Source organism: Hevea brasiliensis, chromosome 10 (genome assembly GCF_030052815.1).
Source record: "Hevea brasiliensis isolate MT/VB/25A 57/8 chromosome 10, ASM3005281v1, whole genome shotgun sequence".
Taxonomy (NCBI): domain Eukaryota; kingdom Viridiplantae; phylum Streptophyta; class Magnoliopsida; order Malpighiales; family Euphorbiaceae; genus Hevea; species Hevea brasiliensis.
The window spans coordinates 3694028-3720810 of NC_079502.1; the positions used below are offsets into that span (position 1 = coordinate 3694028).

General features: G+C 35.9%; 3 protein-coding genes and 1 pseudogene across 3 annotated transcripts; 3 read left to right on the top strand and 1 right to left on the bottom strand.

Annotated features, from left to right (window-relative positions):
* The first annotated feature begins 3395 nt into the window (after positions 1-3395).
* LOC131169462 (NADH-ubiquinone oxidoreductase chain 4-like) lies at positions 3396-3946 on the top strand. Its single transcript, XM_058128695.1, has one exon. It carries the CDS (start codon positions 3419-3421, stop codon positions 3944-3946), a length of 528 nt encoding a protein of 175 aa, XP_057984678.1. The 5' UTR covers positions 3396-3418.
* A 3427-nt stretch (positions 3947-7373) lies between these two features.
* On the top strand, positions 7374-8363 carry LOC110650872 (mitogen-activated protein kinase kinase 9-like). Its single transcript, XM_021806014.2, has one exon. The coding sequence runs from the start codon at positions 7374-7376 to the stop codon at positions 8361-8363; it is 990 nt and encodes a 329-aa protein (XP_021661706.2).
* A 5891-nt stretch (positions 8364-14254) lies between these two features.
* On the top strand, positions 14255-17612 carry LOC110650898 (uncharacterized protein At3g49055-like). Its single transcript, XM_058128923.1, has 5 exons — positions 14255-15864; positions 15961-16037; positions 16165-16276; positions 16465-16581; positions 17161-17612. Exons 1-5 carry the CDS (start codon positions 14485-14487, stop codon positions 17509-17511), a joined length of 2037 nt encoding a protein of 678 aa, XP_057984906.1. The 5' UTR covers positions 14255-14484; the 3' UTR covers positions 17512-17612.
* A 432-nt stretch (positions 17613-18044) lies between these two features.
* LOC110650906 (cytochrome P450 71B37-like) lies at positions 18045-26097 on the bottom strand (annotated as a pseudogene).
* Between the last annotated feature and the right edge of the window lie 686 nt (positions 26098-26783).

A 26783-nucleotide genomic window follows, 5' to 3' on the forward strand; every position in this document is an offset into this window, starting at 1 on the left:
TGATGGTTTCATGCTCACGACAATAGGAGAGGTGACATAAGACCCATTAAAAGACATTTATGTCGCCTAGACAGAATAAAGAAAGGGGGGGTAGGAGAGCGAAGGAAAGATTCCCGGGATTCATAGAGTTAAGCCCAAGACAAGAACAAACCAAAGAGGTAGAGTCCCGATAGACTGGGAAGGTCTTTGTTCCACCCCTCTTTCTCGATGCGTTTAAGAGCTATAGTTCTTGTTAGTTCATATTACCTGCTTTCGCTTACTTTCATGCTGACTAAAAGCTATACAAAAGGAAGAGAATGATTGATGATAGGTAGTAGACTTGGAGGAAAAGGTTTTATCTTCGACGCTGGGTAACACTTCCTCCATCTTTGGAATTGAATCAATAGTAGGAGAAGGGGGCAAGTAACTGATTAAAGAAAGACATGAGTTTCAATTTGCCAAGGAAGTTATCGAAAGGTGAGACCAATTGAATATCGTCACTATCCATAGTTACATACAAGTATATATAATATAGAAAGAGAAAAACTCGCCTCCAATGATGAGAAATTTATATGTGAAATTTTTGAAAACCCGATATTTAAAGGTCGGTAATGTTAGAAGACGATTGTCGGTATCTAATGGTAAGATATCTATGGTTGGTATATCTTTGAAAGCTCAGACGGAGAGAATAAACGGACTCCTCGAGGGCTACTTAAGGCACTTTAGTGCAGAAGGACTGGAGCTGTTGGATGTTGCTCAGTGCTGCTATAACTTAACAACCAAAAAGCTCTGCGTCGAACTTCAGCCCCTTCGAGTTGGCCACAGGGCAACAGCCTTTGACGCCCCACACCATTGCGAAAAGAGGGGGCTTGCCCATCAGCCTACTTTTCCAAGAGGTGGCAGGATCACAATGACCTAGCCCAAACCCACTTAGATAAAGCAGCAAGGCGTATGAAGGGAGCAACGACCCTTCTTGGAGATAACTCCAAAAGATCAACCAAACCTAGCCCAACCTACTTAAACAACCTAAAGGCTTGGCCTGGTCTGAAGGAAGAAGAAAGTAGACCTTGTAGAGAAGTGGATAGGAGAGGTAGCCTATAGACTCAAGTGATCAGCTCGGTGAAAACTCACCCCGTATTCCATGTGAGTCAGTTGACTTCGATTAGACCAGACCGACCCAGAGAGGAACGTGCCTGTGAGGGCACCACCAGATGTTGTAGGTGAACCTACTAAAGAAGAAATTGAGTATATCATAGCTGACCGCACCATGCGCTAGCCCATACACCCATCACATGAGTGGAATACTACTTAGTCAAGTAGAAGAGCCAACCCGAAAGCGAGGCAAGCCGGGAACAGTGAAACTTACGATTCAAGACCAAGTCGAGACATCGGACGTCGCAGAGCGACTCTCAATGAGGACGTTGAGACTTTTCAAAAAAAAAATGTTTTTTGGCTTAATCCGCTTTTACTAAAGATCAAAGAGCAACATGCGTACTCCGGCGGAGTTTTTTTTCAAATCTAAGTTTGACTCTGTCCTTAGCGCAAGCGCTAAGTAAGCTAGCACCTTATGGTTTTTAATGTAAAAAAAACCGAGGAAAATAACGTCAAGTAGAAACGAACAAGGTCTTACGACACGATCACTATATCTTTTCTTTTCTTTTTTTCTCTCCTCGAGGGGATGATACGTGGCACGGTATACCTAATCGTTTGGTGTCAACAAGACGTACGTAAGTCGACATAGCTCCATGTATATGTTCTTTGGAGCTAGAACCCATAAATAGAATGAAATGAAATAATGGTGTGCCTAGGGCGACAAACATAACATGGCTCAAGGGTGTCTATACAAAGCCCTTCTCTTCTTCATTAATAAAGAGGCAATGCACTCTTTGAATGGTACTTGATTCATAAAGAATGAATCTTTTGGTTAGAAGTTATACGGACTTTATAAAAGGAAATGCCACACGGAGCTTGTTACGAGATATGGGGCGTTTTATTCCAATCGAAGGGTCATACCTCTTGGCTGGCCCTCTTACGGTAAGGTCAATGCACCAGCCAGCCAGTGTGGTGGCGAACACGCTGTGCTGTAAGCTAAACTGTTCACCTTGTAGACAGAGGAGATATAGAAAGTGTGCCACGCGCGATTCATAAGATTTTTTAGTAGCACCAGTATATTATTTTATTTAAGTTAGCCTGCCTCTCCCATCATGACTTTTCGAACCAACCAACTCGGATCTGCCCTCGCAAGTCTCTATGCATTTTGGGAACAGAGCATGCAAAATCGAGCAATGGATCTTAGAAGAATTCAACTTTGAACGGCACAACTCTTTCTATTTTTGCGCTGGCATTTGAGTTGTCTCCCCTCCTCTTTCAATCGACACACTCGACTAGATAGCTCCAATGGCCCGGCTTTTGCCTCTATCAGGCGACGACAGCCCCTACCCTCCCCTAGCATGCTTCCCCAAGAACCCATTTTTCAGGATTCGGCAGGCCCATAAAAAAAATGGGGATACTTCTAAAAAAACCAAGGGAGGCAGCAGCCCCCACCTCCACAACCACAACATGGAGGAGCAGCTCCTTAATCCGCACTACAACCAATCCAAATTTTCTCCAGATCGATATATGATGATGCTAAACCGAGACCAAGATAGAGAGAGAGGGCTGCCCCTTTGTTGGCTCTTCGAGGCAAAAGCACTCATAGGAATGGTGCTAATTCCCATATTCCTTCTAGTCTCGTTTGGTTTTGAGAGCCTCCCCCTCCCTGTCCTACCTCGTCTTTTGAAAGCCGTCATCTTGGATTTTTTTTCGTATGCTGGGTAAAGTTTCTCACCTTTCCATATCTATATAAATTATTCCATTTTTCCTCGAGTCTCTCTATAAAACAGAATGAAAAGCCTGGGTGGAAGCACAAACAAAAAGAGAGAGGAAAAGTCAAAAAGGGGGAAGAAGTCTAGTGCTAGTTCTTACTAAAACTTCTTTATCTAACTTTCATTTTTTAGTGGTTTCTTTGTTCTCTTATTTGGAGAAAGACAAAACTTCCCTTTCTTCATCTTCTTTCTTTTTTCTTTCTTCGACGAATTTCAGTTATGACTAATGCCCCACTAGCTGAATAGGCGTAAGAAAGCTACCTGAAAAAAGGCAAGGGTCCGAAGGAGACGAATTGCCTTTTGCCAGAGAGATTTTTTTAGAAATTGGATAAAGAATTCAAAAATAAAAAGAATCTAAATAAAGGGCCGAAGGGAAGGGGGCCCACTACTTCTTCATTCAGGGGGGAGACTAGCCTCATTACTTCCCACTGAGCGAGAGGTGGACCTAAGCCACCTACCCACTCATCAATCACGGTCTTCAACTGACTTGCACTGATAGACCCCTATTGTATTGGAATTAGGCGCCCACCTTTTTACTATTGTCAACTAATCTCTTCAATCTTCGATTCTACTCTATGTTAGAACATTTCTGTGAATGCTATTCTGATCTAAGTGGTCCTATTCTATGTCCCGTGCTAGGAAGCATTACTCCTCTTTTCATTCCAAATTCAAGAATACGATCGATACGATTGATTGGTCTGTGTGCCTCTCTTATTACTTTTTTGTATTCCCCTGTTCTTCGGATACAATTCGATCCTTCTACGGCCAAATCTCAATTTGTGGAAAGCCTTCGATGGCTTCCTTATGAGAACATAAATTTTTATTTGGGTATAGACGGTATCTCTTTATTCTTCGTGATATTGACCACATTTCTGATCCCTATTTGCATTTCAGTGGGTTGGTCTGGTATGAGAAGTTATGGAAAAGAGTATATTATAGCATCTCTAATTCGTGAATTTCTAATGATCGCTGTGTTCCGCATGCTGGATCCTCTACTATTCTATGTTCTTCCCGAAAGCGTGCTAATCCTTATGTTGTGCGGAGTTGAGCATCTTCTATTCGCTGGGATAAAGCTTTTTTTCTGTAGGGGCCTTGTGCAGTAAACCCCCTACGGGCGATCGTCCGTCGTCGTAAAGTAGTCGCCGCGAAGCTTTCGGGAAGAGCGGTAGTCTTGTGTGTAAGCATAGCATTTCTGGTCGAACCCGCCCAACCCAATAAAGAAGAACCGAACCTGACAGACACATCTTTTTCCTTTTGGGAGGGTACTCCGAGTAGTGGGTACCTCGTAGGACCTCGACCCGCCTACTCGGGTCTTGTATGGATATGCAGGAAGGGGTGCTCCTAGGTAGGTGTAGGGAGAAATCTAAAGGAAACTGTACCCGACGAGGGATGGACGTAAACTCGTAAGCTACCGAGGGTAGGGATAATCATCCAGGTCTTATTGTGAAACAAAAAAGCGCCCCGCCACAGCAGGCGGGTTGGTTCCTCTGTCGTCGCCGGGGAGCTCTTGGCGAGGAGACCTTAGGATAAGTTGCTAAAACAAAGGGGAGGGGAGGATCGACCTGCTCAAGAAATTCAAGAAAGATCATTTGGCAGTGGAGACCCTTCTTTTCTTTGGCCCTCTTCAAAAGGAAATGCAGGGGCGGGCTCGGCAGAGGGTTCGAGAATAGGGTAGGGTCCTGTCCTTAAGATTCAGATAAAAAAAGATTTCCAAATCTTTATGCATGCACCTCCGTATAAGTGCTGCGTACAAGTTCCGGCCAAGAAAATTGGGAAAGATCAAACCAATTTGAACCGCTCACGTCACAGTAGTAGTAGCGTAAAGGCCGTAAGTCGAGGGGTGGCCAAAACATAAGGCTATTACTTTCACATCTCCCTCTCTCTCTCTATAGATAGAGAGAGATCCGCTGCATGAGCAACCCGACTGTGCGTTACATGTGCTCTACAGGCCGCACTCTATCTTTCTTCCCAACGATTAGTCCTCACCTTTAATCACGATTAGTCCTCACCTTATTGATTCCTCGTTAGTATTCTCCTCTTTAATCACGATTCAGAAGCTTAGCCACTCTCCTTTTGCCTTTTGTTAACTACGCTTCTCGCCCCTCCACCTTTTCTTTAAAATTCAATATAAATAACCCAAGTCCTCCACCAGAATTTACTCTAGCATGACAATTTATACATTTGATAGCAATGGCAGCATGATATACCTTAATCTAAACACAATTCCTGTCAGAATATCACGACAATTTTGTTTCCATGAACCATTTGCATTTCCTAAACTTGGGACACGACAAGATAAATTGAAATTTTCCTTATAATTTTGTAGGTTTGAAAGAAATTGGCGTTTTGGATCTTTCTCATAATAATCTTCAAGGATTTATCCCAAAGATCTTTAGGGACTGTCTCATTTCTTAGTGATCGGATGTCTCTAACAATAATCTCTCCGGTCCAATCCTAGTGGTGGTCAAGATACCACGTTCGGCAAGATCCAGATATGAAAACAATTACGGCCTTTGTGGGTTCCCATTGTCCCCTTGTGGCTTTGCAGACTCCCCAAACTCTTACTTGCAACGAAAGAAGCAGTCTTTGATAGAAGAAATGGGTTTTGGCGTCCAATTCTTTCTCACATTCTCGGTCGCATTTTTTATCAGTTTCTTGGTCGCATTTTTCATCAACATCAAAATGGGCAATGGCAAAGGGAAGACTGGAAGAGCACCTTGAACTTGCACCATGGCTGGGGAAATCCTAACACAAGCATCACCAACGCCATTTAACAGGGAGTTTTCACTCGATTTCCCGCTTTCTTCTTTAGTACGCAGGAAGGCTAATGGGCCGTGGGTGGGTAGCCCAACACTATCTCTATCTTGGACTTGATTGTATTTGTAATTGCCTTTTCTTTCCACCAAAAAATGATGATGTGATAAACAGGTAGAAAATGCTTTATATATATATATATATATATATATATATATATATAATGAGCAATCCAACCTTTAATCACGATTAGTCCTCACCTTATTGGTTCCTCGTTAGTCCTCTCCTCTTTAATCACGATTCAGAAGCTTAGCCGCTCTCCTTTTGCCTTTTGTTAATTACGCTTCTTGCCCCTCCACCTTTTCTTTAAAATTCAACATAAATAACCCAAGTGTGATAACGTTGGCGTGAATGTGTTGACTGATCGATTGTGTATTAATAAAATTGTAAATTCGAATAAATTTGAAATTACAAAATTGTTGCCTCCACTTTGTTGATTGCTATGTTCATTTGTTCAATTTATCATCTATATGCCCTCTTGATGATGCTCTGCTAAATTTAAGAACGAATCAAATTGAATCGAATTGAAGAAGGTGGATTTAAGTTGATCAATTTTTATAATTTTTTTATTTAATTTTTAATTTTTTAATTTGATTTAATGTTAAATAAGCACATAAATATTTGTATTTAAAATTATAAAGAATTTGCAAATGGATAAAATAACTAAATTATTCATATTAAGAGAGTCGAAAAGAAAAATTATCTTTTCATTTTAGTAAAATTTGAAATTTAAATTATAATTTAGAAGACAAAAGACATATTTATTAAAGTTGACACTAATTTATGAATTATTCAGATTAAACATTGATTTTTTTTTTAACAAAAATTTTAGTACAATAGTACTGAAATTATTTATAAAGTTATAAGGTTTTGCGTTCAAAGCTCTGTTTGTTTTTCATGAAAAATATTTTCTAATAAAATATTTTTTTAAAAATTTTTATTTTATTTAGTTATAATGTTAAATTAATGGTATATATTTATATAATGTATGTATAAATATTTTCACATTTTAATAAAATTATCAAAATCTATAAAATAAAAATAAATTTCTCTTTTAAAAAAAGAGTCATTTCCTTTAAAATAAGTTACTTTTTTCTTTGGCTAGAAAAATATTTTTTATTGACTTATTTTTCTGAATGCCTTAAACTCTAGAAAATGAGAAAAATATTTTCCTTTCCATAAAACAAACAGAGCCAAATATCAATCATTATCAATTGTATAAAAAAAAAACAAAAGTTACCTGTCTTCTCTTTTTTTTTTGTTCATAAAAATTTAGTAATTCAGTAATAAAGATTATAAGATAAAAAAAAAATACAAACCCAAAAAATTAATATTTTTTCTGTTATAATAATCTGAGTAAAGTAACTGGTTATTTTTCATTTTGGATGGCAAAAAAACTGCAATATTTTTTTTTAATTGTTGCTCAAAGTGAGTGCCATAGTGACATGTCCACTAATATTAATTTAGTTACTTCTTAGAAGCTTATCTCCATATATCAATCCTCGTTTTGGTATCATTATTCTTGACTTGAATCTTTGTTAATCTTATTGCAAAATTGCATAATCCACCAATAACATTCCTCTCATCTCACTATATATACATATGTAGCAATCCAAGAACCAAATGTACTAAATTAATTATACAAATTCTAAGTACCATTAAACTGTTTCCTTTTATCCAGTGCAAGGGAAAGGAAACTAAAGAATTTGTAATAACATGGCTCTTTTGAGACAAAAACTGCAAAGAAATCTTCAGCTTCCCCTTCCAGAACTCCAGATTTGCTCGTGCCCTTCCTTCCCTTGCTTCCCTAAGCCTTTATCTCATGTTACAATTCATCAAGGGCTAGTAGGTGACTTCTATGACTTGGAAAAACTCTGCGTTCTTGGCCATGGTAACCAGGGCATTGTCTGCAAGGTACGCCACAGGCCAACTTCAGCCATTTATGCACTGAAAATGGTTCAGGAGGAGGAGAATATCATCACTAACTCTTGTGTATCCCGTGAGTTGGAAATCTTAGCTTGTACTAACTCTCCCTTTGTTGTTAAATGCCATGGAATTTTTGAGCCTAGAGCAGGTGAGAAAGCAATTCTCATGGAGTATATGGATGCTGGAACTCTTGATACTCTTCTTAAAGCTAATGGTCCTTTCCCTGAAACCTTACTTGCCCACATTGCCCACCAAGCGCTAAATGGCCTTAGCTACCTTCATGCATGCAAAATTGTCCATTTAGATATCAAGCCTTCAAATCTTCTTGTCAATAAGGACATGAAAGTGAAAATTGGTGACTTTGGAGTTAGCAGAATTGTCCATGGTAGTACGACGAGCTACGACAATTTGGGAAGTCAGGGAACATATGCTTATATGAGTCCTGAAAGATTAGACTCGGAAACATTTGGGTCATCGTCGGAGAAGGATATTTATGCAGGAGATGTGTGGAGCCTTGGAGTTACTTTGTGGGAGCTTTCTGTAGGGCATTTCCCATTTTTCACACCTGGGAAGAGGCCGAGTTGGATGGAGGTTGCGATGGTGATATGTTTTGGAGAATTCCCTAGCTTGCCAAAACAGGCATCCCACGAGTTTGGGAGCTTCCTCAATTGTTGCCTGGAAAGGGCACCGAGTAAAAGGTGGACAGTTTCGCAACTCTTGTCCCACCCTTTTATCTGCATGGAAAGGGAACCTAATAGGCTGCCCTCGTTTACTCATTAATGGGCCTGTAAAAATTAGCCTATAATTAGAGAAAAAAAAATCGTCATCATCTCAATGTCATGGCAAATTTTACATACAGTCTCAATAGTGGCAATGATATTCAAATCTTAGCCAGAAGTAATTATATTAAAAAAATATATAAAGTTGAATTATTGAAGAAATAAATTCAACTTGAAGAAATAAATGGTGTTAACTTTATGATTATATTATTTGAAGAATGTAATATACTAAATTTTAGTTTTCTTTGCACTCGTATAAATAAATAGACACATTCATAAATTACAGAAAATATGTCTTATATGTGACTGAAAAAGCACATATTTTCATGTGTATTTTATAATTTGTCTAATCATATGTCATGTACTTCATGCATATATTCTTTTAATTGAGGCATTTTATACAAGATTAATAAGAAGTAATTATTAATTTTGTAACTTTTTAATTTCTTATTTATGTATTTGGATGCTAATAATTAAGGTTAGAACCTAGTTGATATTTACCCCTCTTTAGACATTAAAATTAATCATTGAGGACTAGGTTAACAAGGCTTAATATGTTAATATGATAATTTTTAATTTTTTTCTACCAAACATCATTAATTATTATATTATTAATTATTTATCTCCTCTTACCAAATACGATTAACTATTATATCATTAATTATTTTTTATCTATTTAAACTTATAAAGGTAATATTTAATTTTCATTTTTTAACCTTATACCAAATGCTTCCCATCCAAATTAATTTTTAATTAATTCAAGATTCATCTATTTGTTGAAAAAAAAACTATTAATGAAGTTTTTTTTAGTGAGTAAAAAACTTTTAAAAATTTTAATTTTTTTGTTATAATATTAAAATTATTTTTCATATTTTTCATATTATTTTTTGTTATAATATGATAATTTTAAAATTTTTTATAAGTATATAAAACTATCAAATTTTTAATAAATATAGACTTTAAAAAAAAATTGCACCAATAACCAACAAGATTGTATGCATGGTAAAAAAGTCTATATTCCTTAAATAAGATCGAGTGTTTGATTCTGGTAAATATAGAAAATCTTCTCTGAGAGTACTTTACCCCATAATAAACATCCCTAGCGTAAGCAAAATTAAACTTAACCCAATAAATTAAGAGATACTAGTGATTTACTAAAAAAAAATTGCACTAATATTTTTCATTATCTAATATTTTTTTTTTAAATAAATTAAAAGGCTAATACATATAAATTGAGTCAAGCACACGGAGCCCCCACAAATTAAACAGCCACATTGCTCAACCATGTGTAGCCGTAGGAGGAAAAAGTGGGCATTATTGGGGTGGTCTCAATTCTTACATATGTAGGAGTAAAGTGCAATGGGGGACAAAAGCTAGTGATAAGCAATGAAGCATTTTGCTGAAACGTTTAGCCTCAAACACGCAGTCTCCATAAAGCACCGTCCAGTAAGTGCTTGTTGTGCATAGGCCATGGCTGGTTTGCACTTTTCGGCAATGGGGATTTGTGTTTAGGACTTCTAACAAACACATTCAAGGAAGCTTTCAAGTCTACCAAATTCATTGGAAAGTAACAATAGTAACAAACAAGACTCGGGGTAGACTACGTGTCTACATGGTGAAGTGTAGAGATGAGCAAATTTCGGTTTAAATAAAAAAATCAAATTAAATCGAGTCAATTCGATTTAATTGGTTTGATTTTAAAATTTAATTGATTTGATTCGATTTTATATTATAAAAATTTCGGTTATTTTAGTTTGATTTGGTTTTGAAGAGAAAAAAATCGATTAAACCGTACCGAATAATAATTTTATATGTTCAAATTAAACCAAATCGAATCGAATCAATTTTTGAATTAATTTATTTTTATGAAAAATTTATGAATTATATTTAATTATATATATATATATATTGTTTAATTTTATTGATTAATGGTTATTAGGTTCAAACCAAAGTTAAAATTCAATCAAAAAACTTGAAAATCAAGTCTAAATTAAAAAATAATCAAAAATAAAAATCGATCGATTTGAATCGAACCAAACAGAAATAGAGTTATTCGGTTCGATTCAATTTTTCATCCATTTCGATTCGATTTAGTTTCTAAAATATATAATTTGGTTTTTATGATTTAATTCGATTCAATTTGAACCGAATACTCACCCCTAGGGAAGTGATTGGAGTCGACTTTTATTTTTTATGTTTATAATCACTGATTTTGGTTTGTTGGTTTGATTTAAAAATAATCAATTAAATAAATATAAAATTGAACAAAATAAAATCAAATTGAATTTTGATTCGATTTTAAGAGGAGAAAAATGCTAGAATCAACATTATCATCCTTTCTCTCAAATTTCAATTGTCAAATTTTATTATCCCACGTTAGTTTGAAACGAGGTATTTATATTATATATAAGACTAAGACAAATCTCCTCCTCTTGATCTAATTTTTCAGTGAAATTAGTTCTGATCTATTTTTTCTATAAACTCAACAATCAATTTAAAATTAGAATAAAAATCACTACTTAATTTATCTTTTTATTTTTTAAATTGCACAGGCAGAGGATGAGGAATTGAGCTCTTTGGATCTTAAAGTCCAATAAATATGCAATTGCAACTGAGCTATGTCTACCGCTGCAAATTGTGTTTTTCTCTTAGTAAGAACAATTGAGAAAGCAAAGGGAGAAAAGATTTAGCATGCTAATTATAATAAATTCATTATTTCAATTATATTCTTTTATTTTTTAATTAAGCATTAATAGTTCTTAATCTCATAACCTTATATTATCAAGTCAAAGATAATAGGCGTTATTTTATTAGTTTTAAGTTACTAATCAATTTAATTTGTTTTTTTAGATCTTTATGATTATCGATTTAATAAATTATTTTTAGAGTTATAAAATTTTAAAATTTTAAAATTAATTAGAATCAAATAAAAAGATAGATAGTTTTTATAGCATGTCTCTAAATTTTACTCTGTATTTTACTTTTATCTTTTAACTTCAATTTATTACTAAAAAAATCTCTGAACCTTAATTTTATTTCATAAAAATCTCTCTAACTTATTGTAACAGGTTTTTAAGTTAAGAAAAAAAAATTACTTTTTTATCTGATTTCTTTTTACACTAAAAAAACACTTATCGTTTCAATCACTATATAAATCTATTATAAAAATATCAATACTATTATAACGATGTACTTTTTAGGAAAAATAAAGATTTACTTTTTTTATTAGAAAGTGTTAAAACTATATCAATAAATATAATACTATAATTTAAAAAAAAATTGTTATTATAGGTTAAAAAAAATTTTATAAAATAAAATTAAAATTAAAATTTTTTTTAATAATAAATTAAAATTAAAAAATAAAAATAAAATACACAACGAATTATTAAAATTAACCAAACAAAAGAAATTAGAAAGACAATGGAAAATGGACCCACTCAAAACTCATGGTCCCGAATTTTACCGCTATTTGTAGGCTACATGGCTGGGCCTTGGTTCTCATTGTTTGGGCGTGCTTCACGGTCTAATAGATTCTGATCTCCAATCAATTACTTTTCATATTTATTATTTTAAAAATTTATTATAAGTATATAAAATTATCAAATTTTTAATAAATATAGACTTAAAAAATAATTGCACCAATAACCAACATGTTGGTATGAATGATAAAAAAACTCTACATTCCTTAAATAAAATCGAGTGCTTAATTCTTGTAAATGAAGAAAATCTCTTCTACAAGTACTTTACCCTCATAATAGGCATTGTTAATGTAAGTAGAATTAAATCTAACTCAATAAGTGAAGAGATACTAGTGGTTTACTAAAAGAAAATTACACCAATATTTTTCATTATCTAATTTTTTTTAAATAAATTAAAAAGCTAATACATAGAAATCGAGTCAAGCACACGGAGCCCCCACAAATTAAACAGCAACATTGCTCAACCATGTGTAGCCGTAGGAGGAAAAAGTGGGCATTATTGGGGTGGTCTCAATTCTTACATATGTAGGAGTAGAGTGCAATGGGGGACAAAAGCTAGTGATAAGCAATGAAGCATTTTGCTGAAACGTTTAGCCTCAAACACGCAGTCTCCATAGAGCACCGTCCAACAAGTGCTTGTTGTGCATAGGCCATGGCTGGTTTGCACTTTTCGGCAATGGGGATTTGTAGACTTCTAACAAACACATTCAAGGAAGCTTTCAAGTCTACCAAAATCATTGGAAAGTAACAATGGTAACAAACAAGACTCGGGGTAGACTACGTGTCTACATAGTGAAGTGTAGGGAAAAGCAAATTTCAATTTAAATAAAAAAATCGAATCGAATCTATTCAATTCGATTTAATCGATTTGATTCGATTTTATATTATAAAAATTTCAGTTATTTTAGTTTGATTCGATTTTAAAGAGAGAAAAAATTGATTAAACCGAACCGAATAATAATTTTATATATTCAAATCAAACCAAATCAAACCGAATTAGTTTTTAAATTGACTTATTTTTATGGAGAATTTATGAATTTTATTTAATTATATATATATGTTGTTTAATTTCATTGATTAATGGTTATTAGGTTCAAACCAAAGTTAAAATTCGATCAAATAACTTGAAAATCAAGTCTAAATTAAAAAATAATAAAAAATAAAAACCGATTAATTTGAATCGAACCAAACAAAAATAGAGCTGTTCGGTTCGATTCAATTTTTCATTCATTTCGACTCGGTTCAGTTTTTAAGATATATAATTCGATTTTTATGATTTAATTTGGTTCGATTTGAACCGAATACTCACCCCTAGTGAAGTGATTGGAGTCGACTTTCATTTTTTATGTTTATAATCACTGATTTTGTTTTGTCGGTTTGATTTAAAAATAATCAAATTAAATAAATATAAAATTGAACAAAATAAAATCAAATTGAATTTTGATTCGATTTTAAGAGGAGAAAAATGTCAGAATCAACATTATCATCCTTTCTCTCAAATTTCAATTGTCAAATTTTACTATCCCATGTTAGTTTGAAATGAGGTATTTATATTATATATAAAACTAAGACAAATCTCCTCTTCTTGATCTAATTTTTTAGTGAAATTAAGTCTAATCTATTTTTTCTATAAACTCAACAATCAATTTAAAATTAGAATAAAAATCACTATTTAATTTATCTTTTTATTTTTTTAATTGCACAGGCAGAGGATGAGGAATTGAGCTCTTTGGATCTTTAAGTCCAATAAATATGCAATTGCAACTGAGCTATGTCTGCCGCTGCAAATTGTGTTTTTCTCTTAGTAAGAACAATTGAGAAAGCAAAGGGAGAAAAGATTTAGCATGCTAATTATAATAAATTCATTATTTCAATTATATTCTTTTATTTTTTAATTAAGCATTAATAGTTCTTAATCTCATAACCTTATATTAGTAAGTCAAAGATAATAGGCGTTATTTTATTAGTTTTAAGTTACTAATCAATTTAATTTGTTTTTTTGAGCCTTATGATTTTCGATTTAATAGATTATTTTTAGAGTTATAAAATTTTAAATTTAAAAATTAATTAGAATCAAATAAAAAGATAATTTTTATAGCATATCTCTAAATTTTGCTCTATATTTTACTTTTATTTTTTAACTTTAATTTATTATTAAAAAGATTTATGAATCTTAATTTTATTTCACAAAAATCTCTCCGATTTATTATAATAAAATTTTAAATTAAAAAATAAAAATTATCCTTTTATCTTATTTTCTTTCGTATTAAAAAAAATAATTATTATTTTCATCACTACATAAATTTATTATAAAAATATCAACACTATTATAACAATTTACTTTATTATATTTATATCAATTGATAAGCGACGGAATCCGACCGTTGACGCTGGCGTTCTTCTCTTGTAATCCAATAACAACAAGAAGTCGTAAGTCGTAACACCGTTTCAAACACGATAGTCTATGCACCTGCGCGCACCAAAACTAATTCTATTAATTTTAATTTATTTTGGTGAAATTTTCTTTTCTACGAGGAACGGAGAAACAGAGGCTGGTTGGTTGGTTGGTATCTTTCATTGTTTGTTGTGTTTGCTGAGGAACAGAGAAACAGAGACTGTTGTGTTAGTTCAATTCATTCTCGAATGGCCAGTGATGACGGTGACGACCACGACGTCGTTTTGAGCGATGTAGAGGGGGAGGATCCGGTGCCCATCGTTGTTAGAACTCCGAGTTTGGAAGATGTTTCTGTAGATAGATATCGCGAGCTCCTTGCCGAGCTTGATCGCGAGAGAGCTGCTCGCGAGGCAGCCGAGACGTCCAAGTCGGAATTGCAGGTTTCGTTCAATCGGTTGAAGGTGCTCGCGCATGAAGCGATCAAGAAGCGAGACGAGTGTGGGAGGCAGCGGGACGAAGCTGTGCGCGAGAAGGAAGAGGCTTTGAAAGAGAAGGACGAGTCTGTGAAACAGAGAGATGAGATTGCGAAGCAATTTGAGGAGGCGGTGAAAGGTAGGGATGGATTGCAATCGGAGTTTGAAAGTTCGAGGCATATGCTAGTTAGCGGAATTGAGAAGATATCTGGGAAAGTGAGTAACTTCAAGAATTTTGCTGCGTCAAGGTTGCCTAGGTCGCAGAAATACATTGGATTGCCGGCTGTTGCTTATGGGGTTATTAAGAGGACAAATGAGATAGTTGAGGAGCTCCTTAGGCAGATTGATGCCACTGCAAAATCTAGAAATGAAGCAAGAGAACAGATGGAGCAGAGGAATTACGAGATTGCCATTGAAGTTTCTCAGCTTGAAGCTACAATTAGTGGATTAAGGGATGAAGTGGAGAAGAAGACATCATTAATTGAGAATTTAGAGAAGAGTGTTGTGGAAAAGGAATGGAAGGTTTCTGCGATTGAGAGAGAGATGTTTAAGAAGACACATTTGGTAGAGAACGAAGCTTTGGAGCTGAGGGAGTTAATTAGTGAGTATGATGATAAGTTGATCAATTTGGAGTCAAGGATGGAATTGCAGAGGCCTTTATTGATTGATCAGTTGAATTTAGTGGCCAAAATTCATGACCGGCTTTATGATGTTATTAAGATAGTTGATACTAATCATCTGGATTCGGAGTTGTCAGAGTCCTTGTTTCTTCCACAACGTACAGACATGGAGGAGAATGTACGCGCCTCTTTAGCGGGTATGGAATCAATTTATGAGTTAACTAGAATTGTTGTTGAAAAAACAAGGGATTTGCTGGAGGAGAAGAGTCATGAAGCGAAGAGTTTGAATGAAACAATAGGTCGATTGGTTAAGGAGAAAAACCATATTGGATCTCTACTTAGAAGTACTTTGTCAAAGAGGATGAAACTAAACCAATCTTCCAAAACGAACGAATTGTTCAAAGCTGCAGAGAACGGCTTAAGAGAGGCTGGCATAGATTTCAAATTCAGTAAGATTCTTGGGGACCATAAGGTTCCAACTTCTCAAGATAAAGATGGCTCTTTAGATACGGAAGAGAATGAAATATACACTTTGGTAACTGCTCTTTACAGTTTATTTGTTTAATGATCTTGGAGTCTTGCTTTGTGTACTACATCCTAATTTGTTCTTGCATTCATACGTTGTACACAGGCTGGTGCTTTGGAGAATATTGTCAAGACATCTCAGCTTGAGATCATTGAGCTGCAGCACTCTGTAGAGGAATTGAGGTACTTCTAACATACTTGAACTCATAAGTCTGCATACTAAGAAAGTGAGAATGATATTTTTTTTTTAATCCTGTTTATGTACCTGAAAGATACTTCTTTCTTTTATGTGTCATGTTACTGTGTTAAGGGCAGAAGCGAGTTTACTTAAAGAGCATATTGAGGCTCAAGCAAAGGAGCTGGACCATAGAATGTGTAGAATAGAGGAACTTGAAGAGAAGGAGAGAGTGGCAAATGAAAATGTGAGTTGTTATTGTTTGTCAGTCAGTTTGATAATTTAACACTTCTTTTTTCATTGGATGCTAGGAGCTTCTGTGAATGTTAGGTAGTGAACTGCACTGTTGGACTAGTTTTGAGAAAAACCCATGACTTCATCTTGGTCCATTTTATTGAAACGATTATCACTCCCTCCCCTCCCTTGGCGTTATAGGTTGAAGGGTTAATGATGGACATTGCTGCTGCTGAAGAAGAAATTACAAGATGGAAAGTAGCAGCAGAGCAAGAGGCTGCTGCTGGTCGAGCTGTTGAACAGGAATTTGTCACTCAGGTATGATCAACAACTCAGCCATAAAATTATATCAAACTGTTCATCTGACGGTTTGTTGGTCGTATGAACAACACCTTTCTCATATATGGAATTTGATTAGATCTTTCTAATAAACTAGTTATGTCATTGAACTTCCAAAGGCAAATGATTGTACTTGACAGGAGAGAATAATTTAGTGCTAGAGAGGCTCTTTTTTTAAAGCTTGCAAAATCTTGGGAACACTAATAGGCTATAATAAGCAAAATATTGTAGTGTTGGCTGAAGAAAGGATAAAATGTTTGAATAGAAAATTGAAAAACATGAGGTAATGAGAGAGAATGAAAAATTTGCAGATTTATGTTATAGTTTGATTATGATCTGATCCTTCATTCTTTCCAAATTCAATAGTTCTAGTATGAATTTAAGTACTTACAGACTGAAACATGTGAAGCATCTTTGATTTTAGTATCATGGCAAATGTCTATGTTGGATCTAGAGCAGCGTGATAGATGAAGCAAATATTATGAGTTCCATTCTCCTTTTATACTCTAATTAAGGTTTCTGTGCCTAATTATTATGGCCTTATTTATGTACATGCAGCTGTCAGCACTTAAACAGGAAGTTGAAGAGACAAGGATAGTCATGTTAGAATCAGAGAAAAAGCTAAAACTCAAAGAAGAGACAGCGGCTGCTGCCATGGCAGCAAGAGAGGCTGCTGAGAAGTCATTGAGATTAGCTGACATGAGGGCATCTAGACTGAGGGATAGAGTAGAGGAGCTCAGCCATCAGCTTGATGAGTTTGAAACTCGAGAAGACTCGAGGGGCCGAAATGGTCCTAGATATGTATGTTGGCCATGGCAGTGGCTTGGACATGACTTTGTGGGCTTGCACAAACCTGAAGCGCAACAACAGAGTTCAAATGAAATGGAGCTTTCTGAACCCCTTTTATGATTATAACTTTTCCCTTCTTTTCTTTTCTTTTTGGTGTATTTATTTTGAACATTCAAAATTTTTACATTCAAGAAATGGTAGTTTATTACACCTTTCTTCAAGGCTACCTTATTTTGTCTGTTGGTTCTGAGGATGAAGATTTGCATGGCACAAGCAGAGTTGCAAAAATAATCGTTGTTAATGCTCTCTCACAACTGATTTCAAAATATTTCACCCCATGATGTACTTTGCATCAAAATTATGAAGGTTCTAGTCAAACTTCTTTCATTTTATTTTTTCTCATGATATTTCACTTAATTTTCTTGCTTATCCTCTGACAAGCGACAATGGGTTGGTATGGCTCTTCAGAAATTCCGGAGATTTTTTTCTTTTTATAGGTTCTGGTGGATTCCTAATGCAAGCAAGAGTTACTGTTCTTATCTTACTGCAGATAAAATTAACTCCACAAATTTATTATTGCACATATGCATACTTCGATAATTGTACATTGCATACTTAAAGCAGACAAATTATATATGAAACAGCTCTTCAGCTCAGGTCATCTTCTGGTGCCCGGTGCAGTGAAGGTACTTGACTGGCACTAGTAGGAGAGCTATCTTCTTTGAGACAGTGAGTCCGGCATCCTCTTCCATGTTCAATTCTTCTTCGCTGGGCAATTTCCAATCGAAACATTACAAGAGATTTGCAAGTGCAAGCTCCACCATTATCATTCCCATATGTGTCCCAGGGCAACTTCTTCGACCAGACCCAAATGACAAATATTCAAAATTCTGCCCTTTAAAATCGATGGAGTTGTTGACAAATCGTTCAGGGAAGAACTCTTCAGGATCCTTCCGGTAGTTAGAATCTCTTGCAATTGCCCAAACATTAATATGGATTAACGTTTTGGGATATATGCTGTGGCCATTAATTTTAAAGTGAGACATGGTTTCCCTTGGAAGAAGTAGTGGAGCTGAAAGGTGCAATCTCAGAGTCTCTTTTATTACCAGCTTGAGGTATTGAAGCTGATCAATGTCGTCTTCAGTTACTTTTCCTTTCTTTTCCACAGAATTTCTAACTTCATCTTGTGCTTTCTTCATTATTCTTGTATTCCTAGCTAACTCTGCCATTGCCCTGACGACTGTGGTGGCAGCTGTGTCTATTCCATCCAAAAATACGTTCTGATACAGAAGCATCACAGAACAGCATAAAGGTATCTTAGTTTGGTTATTGTCATAAAAATGATATGTAAATAAGCCCAGGATGAGATCCTGCTTCAAGTTGGTGCATTATCAAACTGCATAAAAAGGTTGGACACTTATCAGCAAAACTGCCTTGATGTTGTCTTTTGTGAACCATGCCTCACCTGATTCTGTTTCATTCCTTTCTTTTCTCAACAGCACGTCAACAATGTCTTCTTGCTCCGTCGTCCTTCCTGGTTTAAGATGATCATCAGTCGCTGGAAGAGAGCATCTAACTTGAGGAAAACTTGATCAATTTTTGCTTGATGACCTGTAATCCTATCGATAATCTAACCAACAAATGGAAAATATTCTTCTGCAGAGAAGCCTCCTGCAATAGCCTCAGTTTCATGAATCAGTTGTTGCAATCTATCATTATCAAAATCACTCCCTTGAAATCTCCCCCCAAAAGCTACCCTAAATACAATACTTGCAGTAAGAGAATATAACTTGTTGCTAAGGTTGACAGGAGTTGTTGATGATGATGATTGGGAGAGGGACTTCGTAAGTGAAGTGACTTCTTCTCTAATGAACCTAAATGACTGAACTCTCTTCAAGCTGAAAAACTCAAGAAGAAATATTTTCCGCATCTGTCTCCAGTTATCACCATACGGTGAAAAACCTATGTCCAGATAGTTGCGAGTAAGCCTCCGAAAGCCAGTTGTGTGAGGTCTACTGCAACAGTTAAGATCACGAGTCTTTAAGACCTCTCTTGCTGCCTCAGCAGAGGAAACTACAACAGTTGGCACACGGCCTAAATAGAGAAGCATAACTGGGCCATATTTCTTGGAGAGTTGCTGTAACACCCCTAATTTTTAAATTTATTATTTTATGGATAACTATTAATATTTTATTTTATTTAAATTTTGAGAAAATTATTTGAAATTTTTCGAATTTTTGAAATCGGGTTCGATTTTTCAAAAATATAAAACTTTTATTATTTTTAAAAATTTATTTAAAGACCACGTGGCAAAATTAAAAATATATTTAGACTCTACGAATTTTTCTGAGTTTTCTGAAATTTTTTCAAAATTTTTGAGCCTCGTTTTTGGTCCCAAGAAAGAGTAAAAATTCAATCTCGTGTATCCTGAATTGGACTGGCTAAATCGAACCAATCCTAGACGGACCGATTGAATCGGACTGGCCCTATCTTTTTCTTCTTCCTCCCGCGTCGCGTCGACCCTCTCTTCTTCTCTCCCCATTTTCTCTTTCCTCTCTCCTCCTCACCCCTGGCCGCCACCACCTAGCCCTCCCCCACACGTCAAGACACCACCTCCACCCTTCCCCGCCACAAACTGTCCTCCAGATCACCGGAAAACTCTCCCTTTCTCCCCTCAAGCATGTAGCGTGCCGCTTCGACTTTCCAGGCCGATTCCGGCCAATCCGACCACCAATCGGACCAGGTCTTGTCCCAAAACACATCTACACCTCGAGAGGTTTCCATAGATACTAAGAACACAAAAATCCATCGATCGGTTTATCCAATTTTTGATCGGGAAGTTTTAGCCTATTTTGACTTTTGGGCTAGATTTCTCGAAAACCGTAAACCCCACCAAAAATCCGAGAGTATCGGAATGCTCTACTCGTCAAGAGTTTCACAGTACTACCCATTTCAAATTTTTCTGACACCATTTTCTGGTGGGTCTCACGAAACTTCGCAGTATTTTTTCGAACATTAAATGAGTTTAGAAAATTCCGTAAAAATTATATACTAACCCTCATGCTGTGGGCTTCGCGTAGGTACATTCAATTCGTGGAAATTCGACGATTGCTCGGGTCTGCAATTTCGGACCGGGTAAGCTTCAGAATCGGGTTGAGATTATAGGCTACCCTACCATTTTCAGACTCCCCGGACACGTCTCCAATATTGGAATTGGCATAAGTAAACCCGAACTCTCATTTTTCTTAATTATCTTGTACCTGATTTTGATTAAAAATCTATAAAATATTCATGGTAAGCTAAAAAAATATAATTCCTTTTGCATTAGCTTAATAATATTGCTAAGAACTGTGGGGCAACGTTTTAGAATTTTTAGAGCTCATTTGGATAGTTTTTGCAAAATGGGTAATTGTAGGGACTAAATTGTAATTTTTCAAATTGTGGTTGTTGACTGTTTGGGTGGGCCGAGGAGGGGACATGTGATGTGATTGAGTTGTGGATGTGTGACTTGTAGATATAGAAGTGTATTTTGAACCCTTTTGCAGGTTGGGTAGGTCCTAGATATAGAGGAGACTTTGTTGGATTTTCGGCACGACTTAGGGTGTCTTTGGTCTTTTTCAAAGTTGTATTGAGTCAAATATATTAAATAATTACAATGAAATTTGTCAGGTGAGCCGTGACAGCCTTCCTCCTCCACCCAGCCACCACAGTGACTTCGGTTTAAGTCTGTGAGTAAAATATTAATTTTAATTATAATTTCAATATTATTATATATTCAAGTATGCCCATGCATCACTTATAAATATGTATCTATGTAGTTAAATACTATGCACGTTTTATAATGCATTCTTAATTGATGAAGTGCCATGGTTGTTGTTTATGGTAATTTGGAGTAGTGTGCGCGTGTTGGCGTGCGTGTGATGTGTGGTATTGGATATGGATAGGACGGGTAGACGCAGCTTGAGAGACACTCACTGGGACCCGATCCTTTATGGATAATTCGGGGTAGGCACAGCTTGAGAGACACTCGCTGACCCTCACATTTGGTTTATTAAGCGAAAATCCGGCTTGAGAGACACTCGCTGACAGAGGTTGGATTAAGAGAGTTGTATAGGGGATTAGCTCCCATATATGTACTGTTTGAATATTATTGGGTGTGTGAGTGCTCCAAATTGCCTTTTTGCTATTATGATGTGATGTGTATGAAAATTTTGATAGCGTTGCATTCCACTCTTTAGGATGCATTAGTTTTAGGTAGTTATAGAAATTGTAGTTAAAATTGGTATTTTGCTCTTTGAGTTAAAAACTCACTCTTGTTCACCTTATTTTTCCAAGATATAGGAGATTTCTTGTTGAGTTATAACCTGCCTCTCTCTCTCGCAGGTCATCCATTAATATTTATGATGTTTGTATAATTTTACTAACTCTTAGAATTTCACATGTGTTAGAAGTATTTATTTGATTTGCGTCTGTATTATAATTGCTATATTGGATCTGTAAAATTGTTAGATGTATGTTTGATGGGACTGAATGAGGGAGTTGAGCTCCCAATTGAGTTTATGGCATTATGATTATATGGAGGGTGAGCTGAGCTCCCCAAATTATTATATATTCTGTTTACAGGTCGGGCGAATAAAAAACTCCTCGTTTATGGTCCATTTTATGATCGAACTCTGTGCGGTTGAATTCTTAAAATTGGGCTTAAATGAGCCTTAGGATTGGGTTGAAGAAAAGTTAAGCTTAATACGGACCTCGGGGGCTTTAGGCTAGCCCAGATCCTAGTGCCAGTCCGACCCGTAGGTTAGGTCGTGACAGTTGCCTCAAAGATTGGTGAGGCAAAGTGCCAACTTGATGCAAGTTTCCTATAATTGGTAGCTTAGGAGGGCCCGGTGGAAGCTGCTTGTTTTGTTCTGCCTTGTTCTTCAAGAGGAGCAGTAAAAGGAGAAGAATTAAGATAAGAAGGCACAGGAGTTGGAACAGAGATAACCATTTCAGCTTCTAGTTTCCTCAAGGTTTTTCTTAGAAATAAAAAATGACTGGGGGGGATTTCTAAGAATCAAGCTACAAGAGTCTGAATTAATATTGATGGGTGATCAGGACAGGATTAGTGTCCAGCTTCAGCTCTAAAATCATAGGACAGCCACGTGAAACTGGAGCATGCCTTTAGTCTCTCACAAATGTGGATCCCACAGTAGGCCACCAAATTGTACGGTTGGATTTTGGATGCCCTCATGTGATTTTGTCTTGTTTGAGAATGCAACAAATACTTCTCTCCAGGCCATGAAGTTCTTTGAGTCTAAGTTGGCTTTGAAGACAGGACAAAAACTTCTACCTCTTAGCTCCTCATGTCAGTGTATAAATGGTGCTCGTCAATTATCTCTATAAGGAAAACAGATCAGGATGGATTGAATAGTTCAGGCAAGGATGTGGAATGTTCTTGATTTAGACACAAAATTACAAATTGGGAAAAACAATTTGGTAAACTTTTTATGTGATTCTGATTACTGTTTCATTTCTGTCTGGAAATTACTTTAATCGCAGTGTAGTGCGAGAAAATGTAGTTTGAGAGATGCAAAAAAGCATCAAGGTAATATTGTACTCACAAATTGCAAGGTAAATGAATTTTGCCCTTGAAACCAGACACCAATACTGGAAATCCCGACTAAAACAGTAAAAAACACAAATGGTTGACCCCGTCGGGCAGTATTAGTAATCACTATCTTTGCTAGTTCCCTTGTTTTTTATAAGAGTAGTTCTCATCTTGTACTTTAGCCAGCAGACTGATTTTTATGCAAATTCCCATGCTGCTCATTGTCCATCAATTTTTTCATCAAATATTGTCTTGAAGCATGGAAGGGCACTACCTTGTTAGAATTCCAAACTGTTCTTTGTATCAACCACATAATGGCACCATGTCCATGTGCTTCTACGTCGCTTAAGCAATCCATTTCTCCATTACACTGAAATTCATTGTTTTGGCCCTATGCAGCAGCATTTGGTCACTTTGTTTCACAATATCCATGGATGAATCTCATCACCGCTTTAAGGCCATTTCAGAGTCTGTTATATCTTTGTGGTACTACAATTATTGTCGGCATTTGCCAATTTGAAGTGAAGCAATCCATTTCCCAATCACACTGAAATTCATTGTTTTGGCCCTATGCAGCAGCATTTGGTCATTTAATTGTTTCACAATATCCATGGATGAATCTTGTCACCGCTTTGAAGCCATTTCAAAGTCTGTCATATCTATGTTCTCATCGTTTTGGTACTACAATTATTGTTGGCATTTGCAGATTCGAAGTGGATATGGTTAAGTTGAGAATTCTAGTCAACATTTGTAACGTAATCCAGAAATCTCTCTGGAAGCGCACCTTACCCGGAATGCAGTGCTTACCATGTTTGATGTGCTTCTGCAAGTGCACAGGTCACAGTAGTATAGTTTTAAAAAAATAATATCGTTCCCACAGAGAATTGTGCTTAAATGGAAATAAAAGGATAAGCTAATTAGAATGGTAAAATTTAAAGATATAAAATGAAATTTAAAATTTAAGATTGGTATTTGAGGAATTTAAGCTAAATCAAACAATTAACTAAATTAATTAAACTAGATTACCAAACTTTAAATTGAAATTGCTATTTATGAAATTTAGAGGAATTAAATTTAAATTCAATAAAAATTAAAGTGATTCTAGAGATAGGGTTTTCATTATTGTTTGCATGTGGTTTATCCCTAATTCAGCCAAACATAAGAGAATTGCAATTTTGAGGGAAATCAATTCTTAGTTCTTTGAAACCTTTTTCAAGCATTTCAAAGTTGGTATTCATCAAATCAAACCCTATCTTCACAATATTTCAAACCTAACAAAAACCCAATTAAAGCTCTAATTGATTTTGGAAAGTCCCCTTAATCCTCTTAGCTTATCTCTAACACCAAGAAAACTAAGTTTATTACAAGATTATCTATCCCAAACATTCACTTTTCAGTCCATCTGTTAAGGATTAAAACTTAACTTAATGAGGGCCCATTCATCAAGCAAGGCAACAAGCTCACAAGCAATAAATCAAAATGCAGCAAATCTCATTTAAATGACTAAATTAGTTCAAAAACCACAATACAAAGCAATATTTATAAACCCATCTCTAGAATCTCAAATATCTACTCACAAATCATGGTTTCAAGACAAACCCAAGTATAGAAATGAAGAAATTATGAAAATCTAAGCTAAGGAATAGAAAAACTCAGTAGAATGATGAAGTATCAGCTGCTGGAGAGTTGCAAAAATGTCCTCTGATGCTGTTGCAAAACCAGACGAGCTCCTCTTCCTTTCCTTCTTTCTTGCCGAAAATCTCTTCCTCTTTCTCCTTATGGAAAGAAATAGATAAAGGAGCTTTTATATGGTTCAGAGACCTGCCCTAGAATGGGTAAAAAGGTAGAAAATTCTAGAGAACATGATGTATTAAATCAGAGGAACGAAAATGCCACGTCAGCCATTTTCAGTAAAACGACACAAGCTGAATCAGTTGTATTGCGGGTTGTGTCACAGGTTGTGAAACCTGCTGCCTGAGAAAAACTGCATATCTGACAATCGACACAACCTGTGACATAAGCTGAATCGGTTGTGTTGCGCGTTGTGTCACTTTCGGCCTCTTTAACTCAACTTCAAAATTTTTGTAATTCAACTCTAATTTCTTTCAAATGGCTGTTCTGATCAAAATACACCAAATTTCTCCAAATTTAACCTACAAAACAAATAAATTCCAAAAATTAAACTAAGAAGTATAAAATTGTAAAATTGACTAAATATATGCTAATATCTATAGTAACAGCTATGAACAAGGGTAAATTATGTGCAAAAATTATACCTAAATGATGATATAAAATGCATGCATCAATGTTCAACCTAAATAAGGCCTCTTCCTAACACTTGTTCCTCTTCCTAAAATTGTATTTACAATTAATCTTTGAAGCAATCGCAAGGAGTGACTCTCAATTTTAGAGGCCTTACTGTGCCCAAGTTTGAAAACACTTGCTAAGGGTGCTATTTACTACCAAAATTCATGCCCATTACAATCCCTTCTACTTGTAGGCATTTTAATCAAACCATCAGTGGGGAACCCGAATATATGATGAAAATCATCCATAGACAGTACCCTATCTTGACCAAGGCATCTAAAGTTGATTGTCAAGTTATTATCCAATTCATATTTATGCTTACTAGTGGACAAGGAGGCCATGAATTCCTGCACTAGAGTGGGGTAAACCAATTCCTGTTTATGAACAAATCTCACCCAACCCAAAGCATCCAACAAATTCTGCATTTCATCATATATATTCAAAGATTTAAGTGTAAACACATCCAAATACCGAGTCTGAACAATTTCTCTATTTTCAATTCTTGTCTTATTTCTCTTCATTTCGGCAGTAGGCAATACCCATTGTCTGGCAGTAGGCACAGATGAAGGAATAGCAGAGTTACCTGAAGATTTCCCTAAGCGCTTTACCACTGATCTCGGGATTCCAAGGCGAGCACCAAGTATGGCAGAAGTGGGCGGCTGGACTGGTTGAGGCTGTGTGGGCTGTTCGGATTTATTTCTCTTTGTGCCGCTTATGGTTTTGTGTGGCATAATACTCTTTGCTTTCTTCTTCTTGTATGTAGCAATGGGGGCATCACCAGAATGGGTTGCCGGCGAGTCAGTATCCATGGGTTTGGTGGGTTCAGATTGCAACGTAGGGTGTGAGGGATGGGGAGGGGAGTTTTCGAAGGAAAGAGGGGAATCGGTCGTGGTGAAAATGGAAGAGAGAGACCAAAAAAGAAGAAGAATACGAAGAAGTAGAAGAAGAAAGAAGAAAAATGTTGGTTTGGATCGTGGGTGGCGGAGGTTGCGGCAAAGAGGAAGGAGTGGGGTTGTGTCGGAGGTTATGTCGAGAGAAAGAAGGAGGTAGTGGGGTTATCGGGTATGGGTTCGGGTTAGGGAGTAAAAGTGATGGCTTTTGGATATGGGTATGGGCTTTGGGTTAGGGAGTAAAAGTGATGGGCTTTGGGCCTTGGTAATTAGGTAAAGGCTGTTGGGTATGGGTTTAGTCTACGGGCCATGGGTTTGGTTTAGTTAGTTTTTTTTTTTATATATATATCAAAATGGGTTAGTGGGCTTTTTGGGCTTTGGTTGGTTGCGGGCCCATTCTGGTGAAGTGGGTTGTCAACCTGCAAAACCAAATAAATGACACAAGTTAGAACACAAAGATGGAGGTTGTGCCAGAAGTTGTGAAATCTTCTACCCAAATTGTGCCCAGTAAACATAAGCTACGACACAACCAAAACCGATTGTGCCGCAGGTTGTGAAATATTCTGCCCAAATTGCGCCCAGTGAACACAAGCTACGACACAACC

Bases quoted from the DNA above. Each gene is read 5' to 3' on its own strand.
- LOC131169462 (XM_058128695.1), top strand. From the start codon at position 3,419: ATGTTAGAACATTTCTGTGAATGCTATTCTGATCTAAGTGGTCCTATT.
- LOC110650872 (XM_021806014.2), top strand. From the start codon at position 7,374: ATGGCTCTTTTGAGACAAAAACTGCAAAGAAATCTTCAGCTTCCCCTT.
- LOC110650898 (XM_058128923.1), top strand. From the start codon at position 14,485: ATGGCCAGTGATGACGGTGACGACCACGACGTCGTTTTGAGCGATGTA. The intron at 16,038-16,164 runs GTACTTCTAACA...TACTGTGTTAAG, and splicing joins CACTCTGTAGAGGAATTGAG to GGCAGAAGCGAGTTTACTTA. The intron at 16,582-17,160 runs GTATGATCAACA...ATGTACATGCAG, and splicing joins AACAGGAATTTGTCACTCAG to CTGTCAGCACTTAAACAGGA.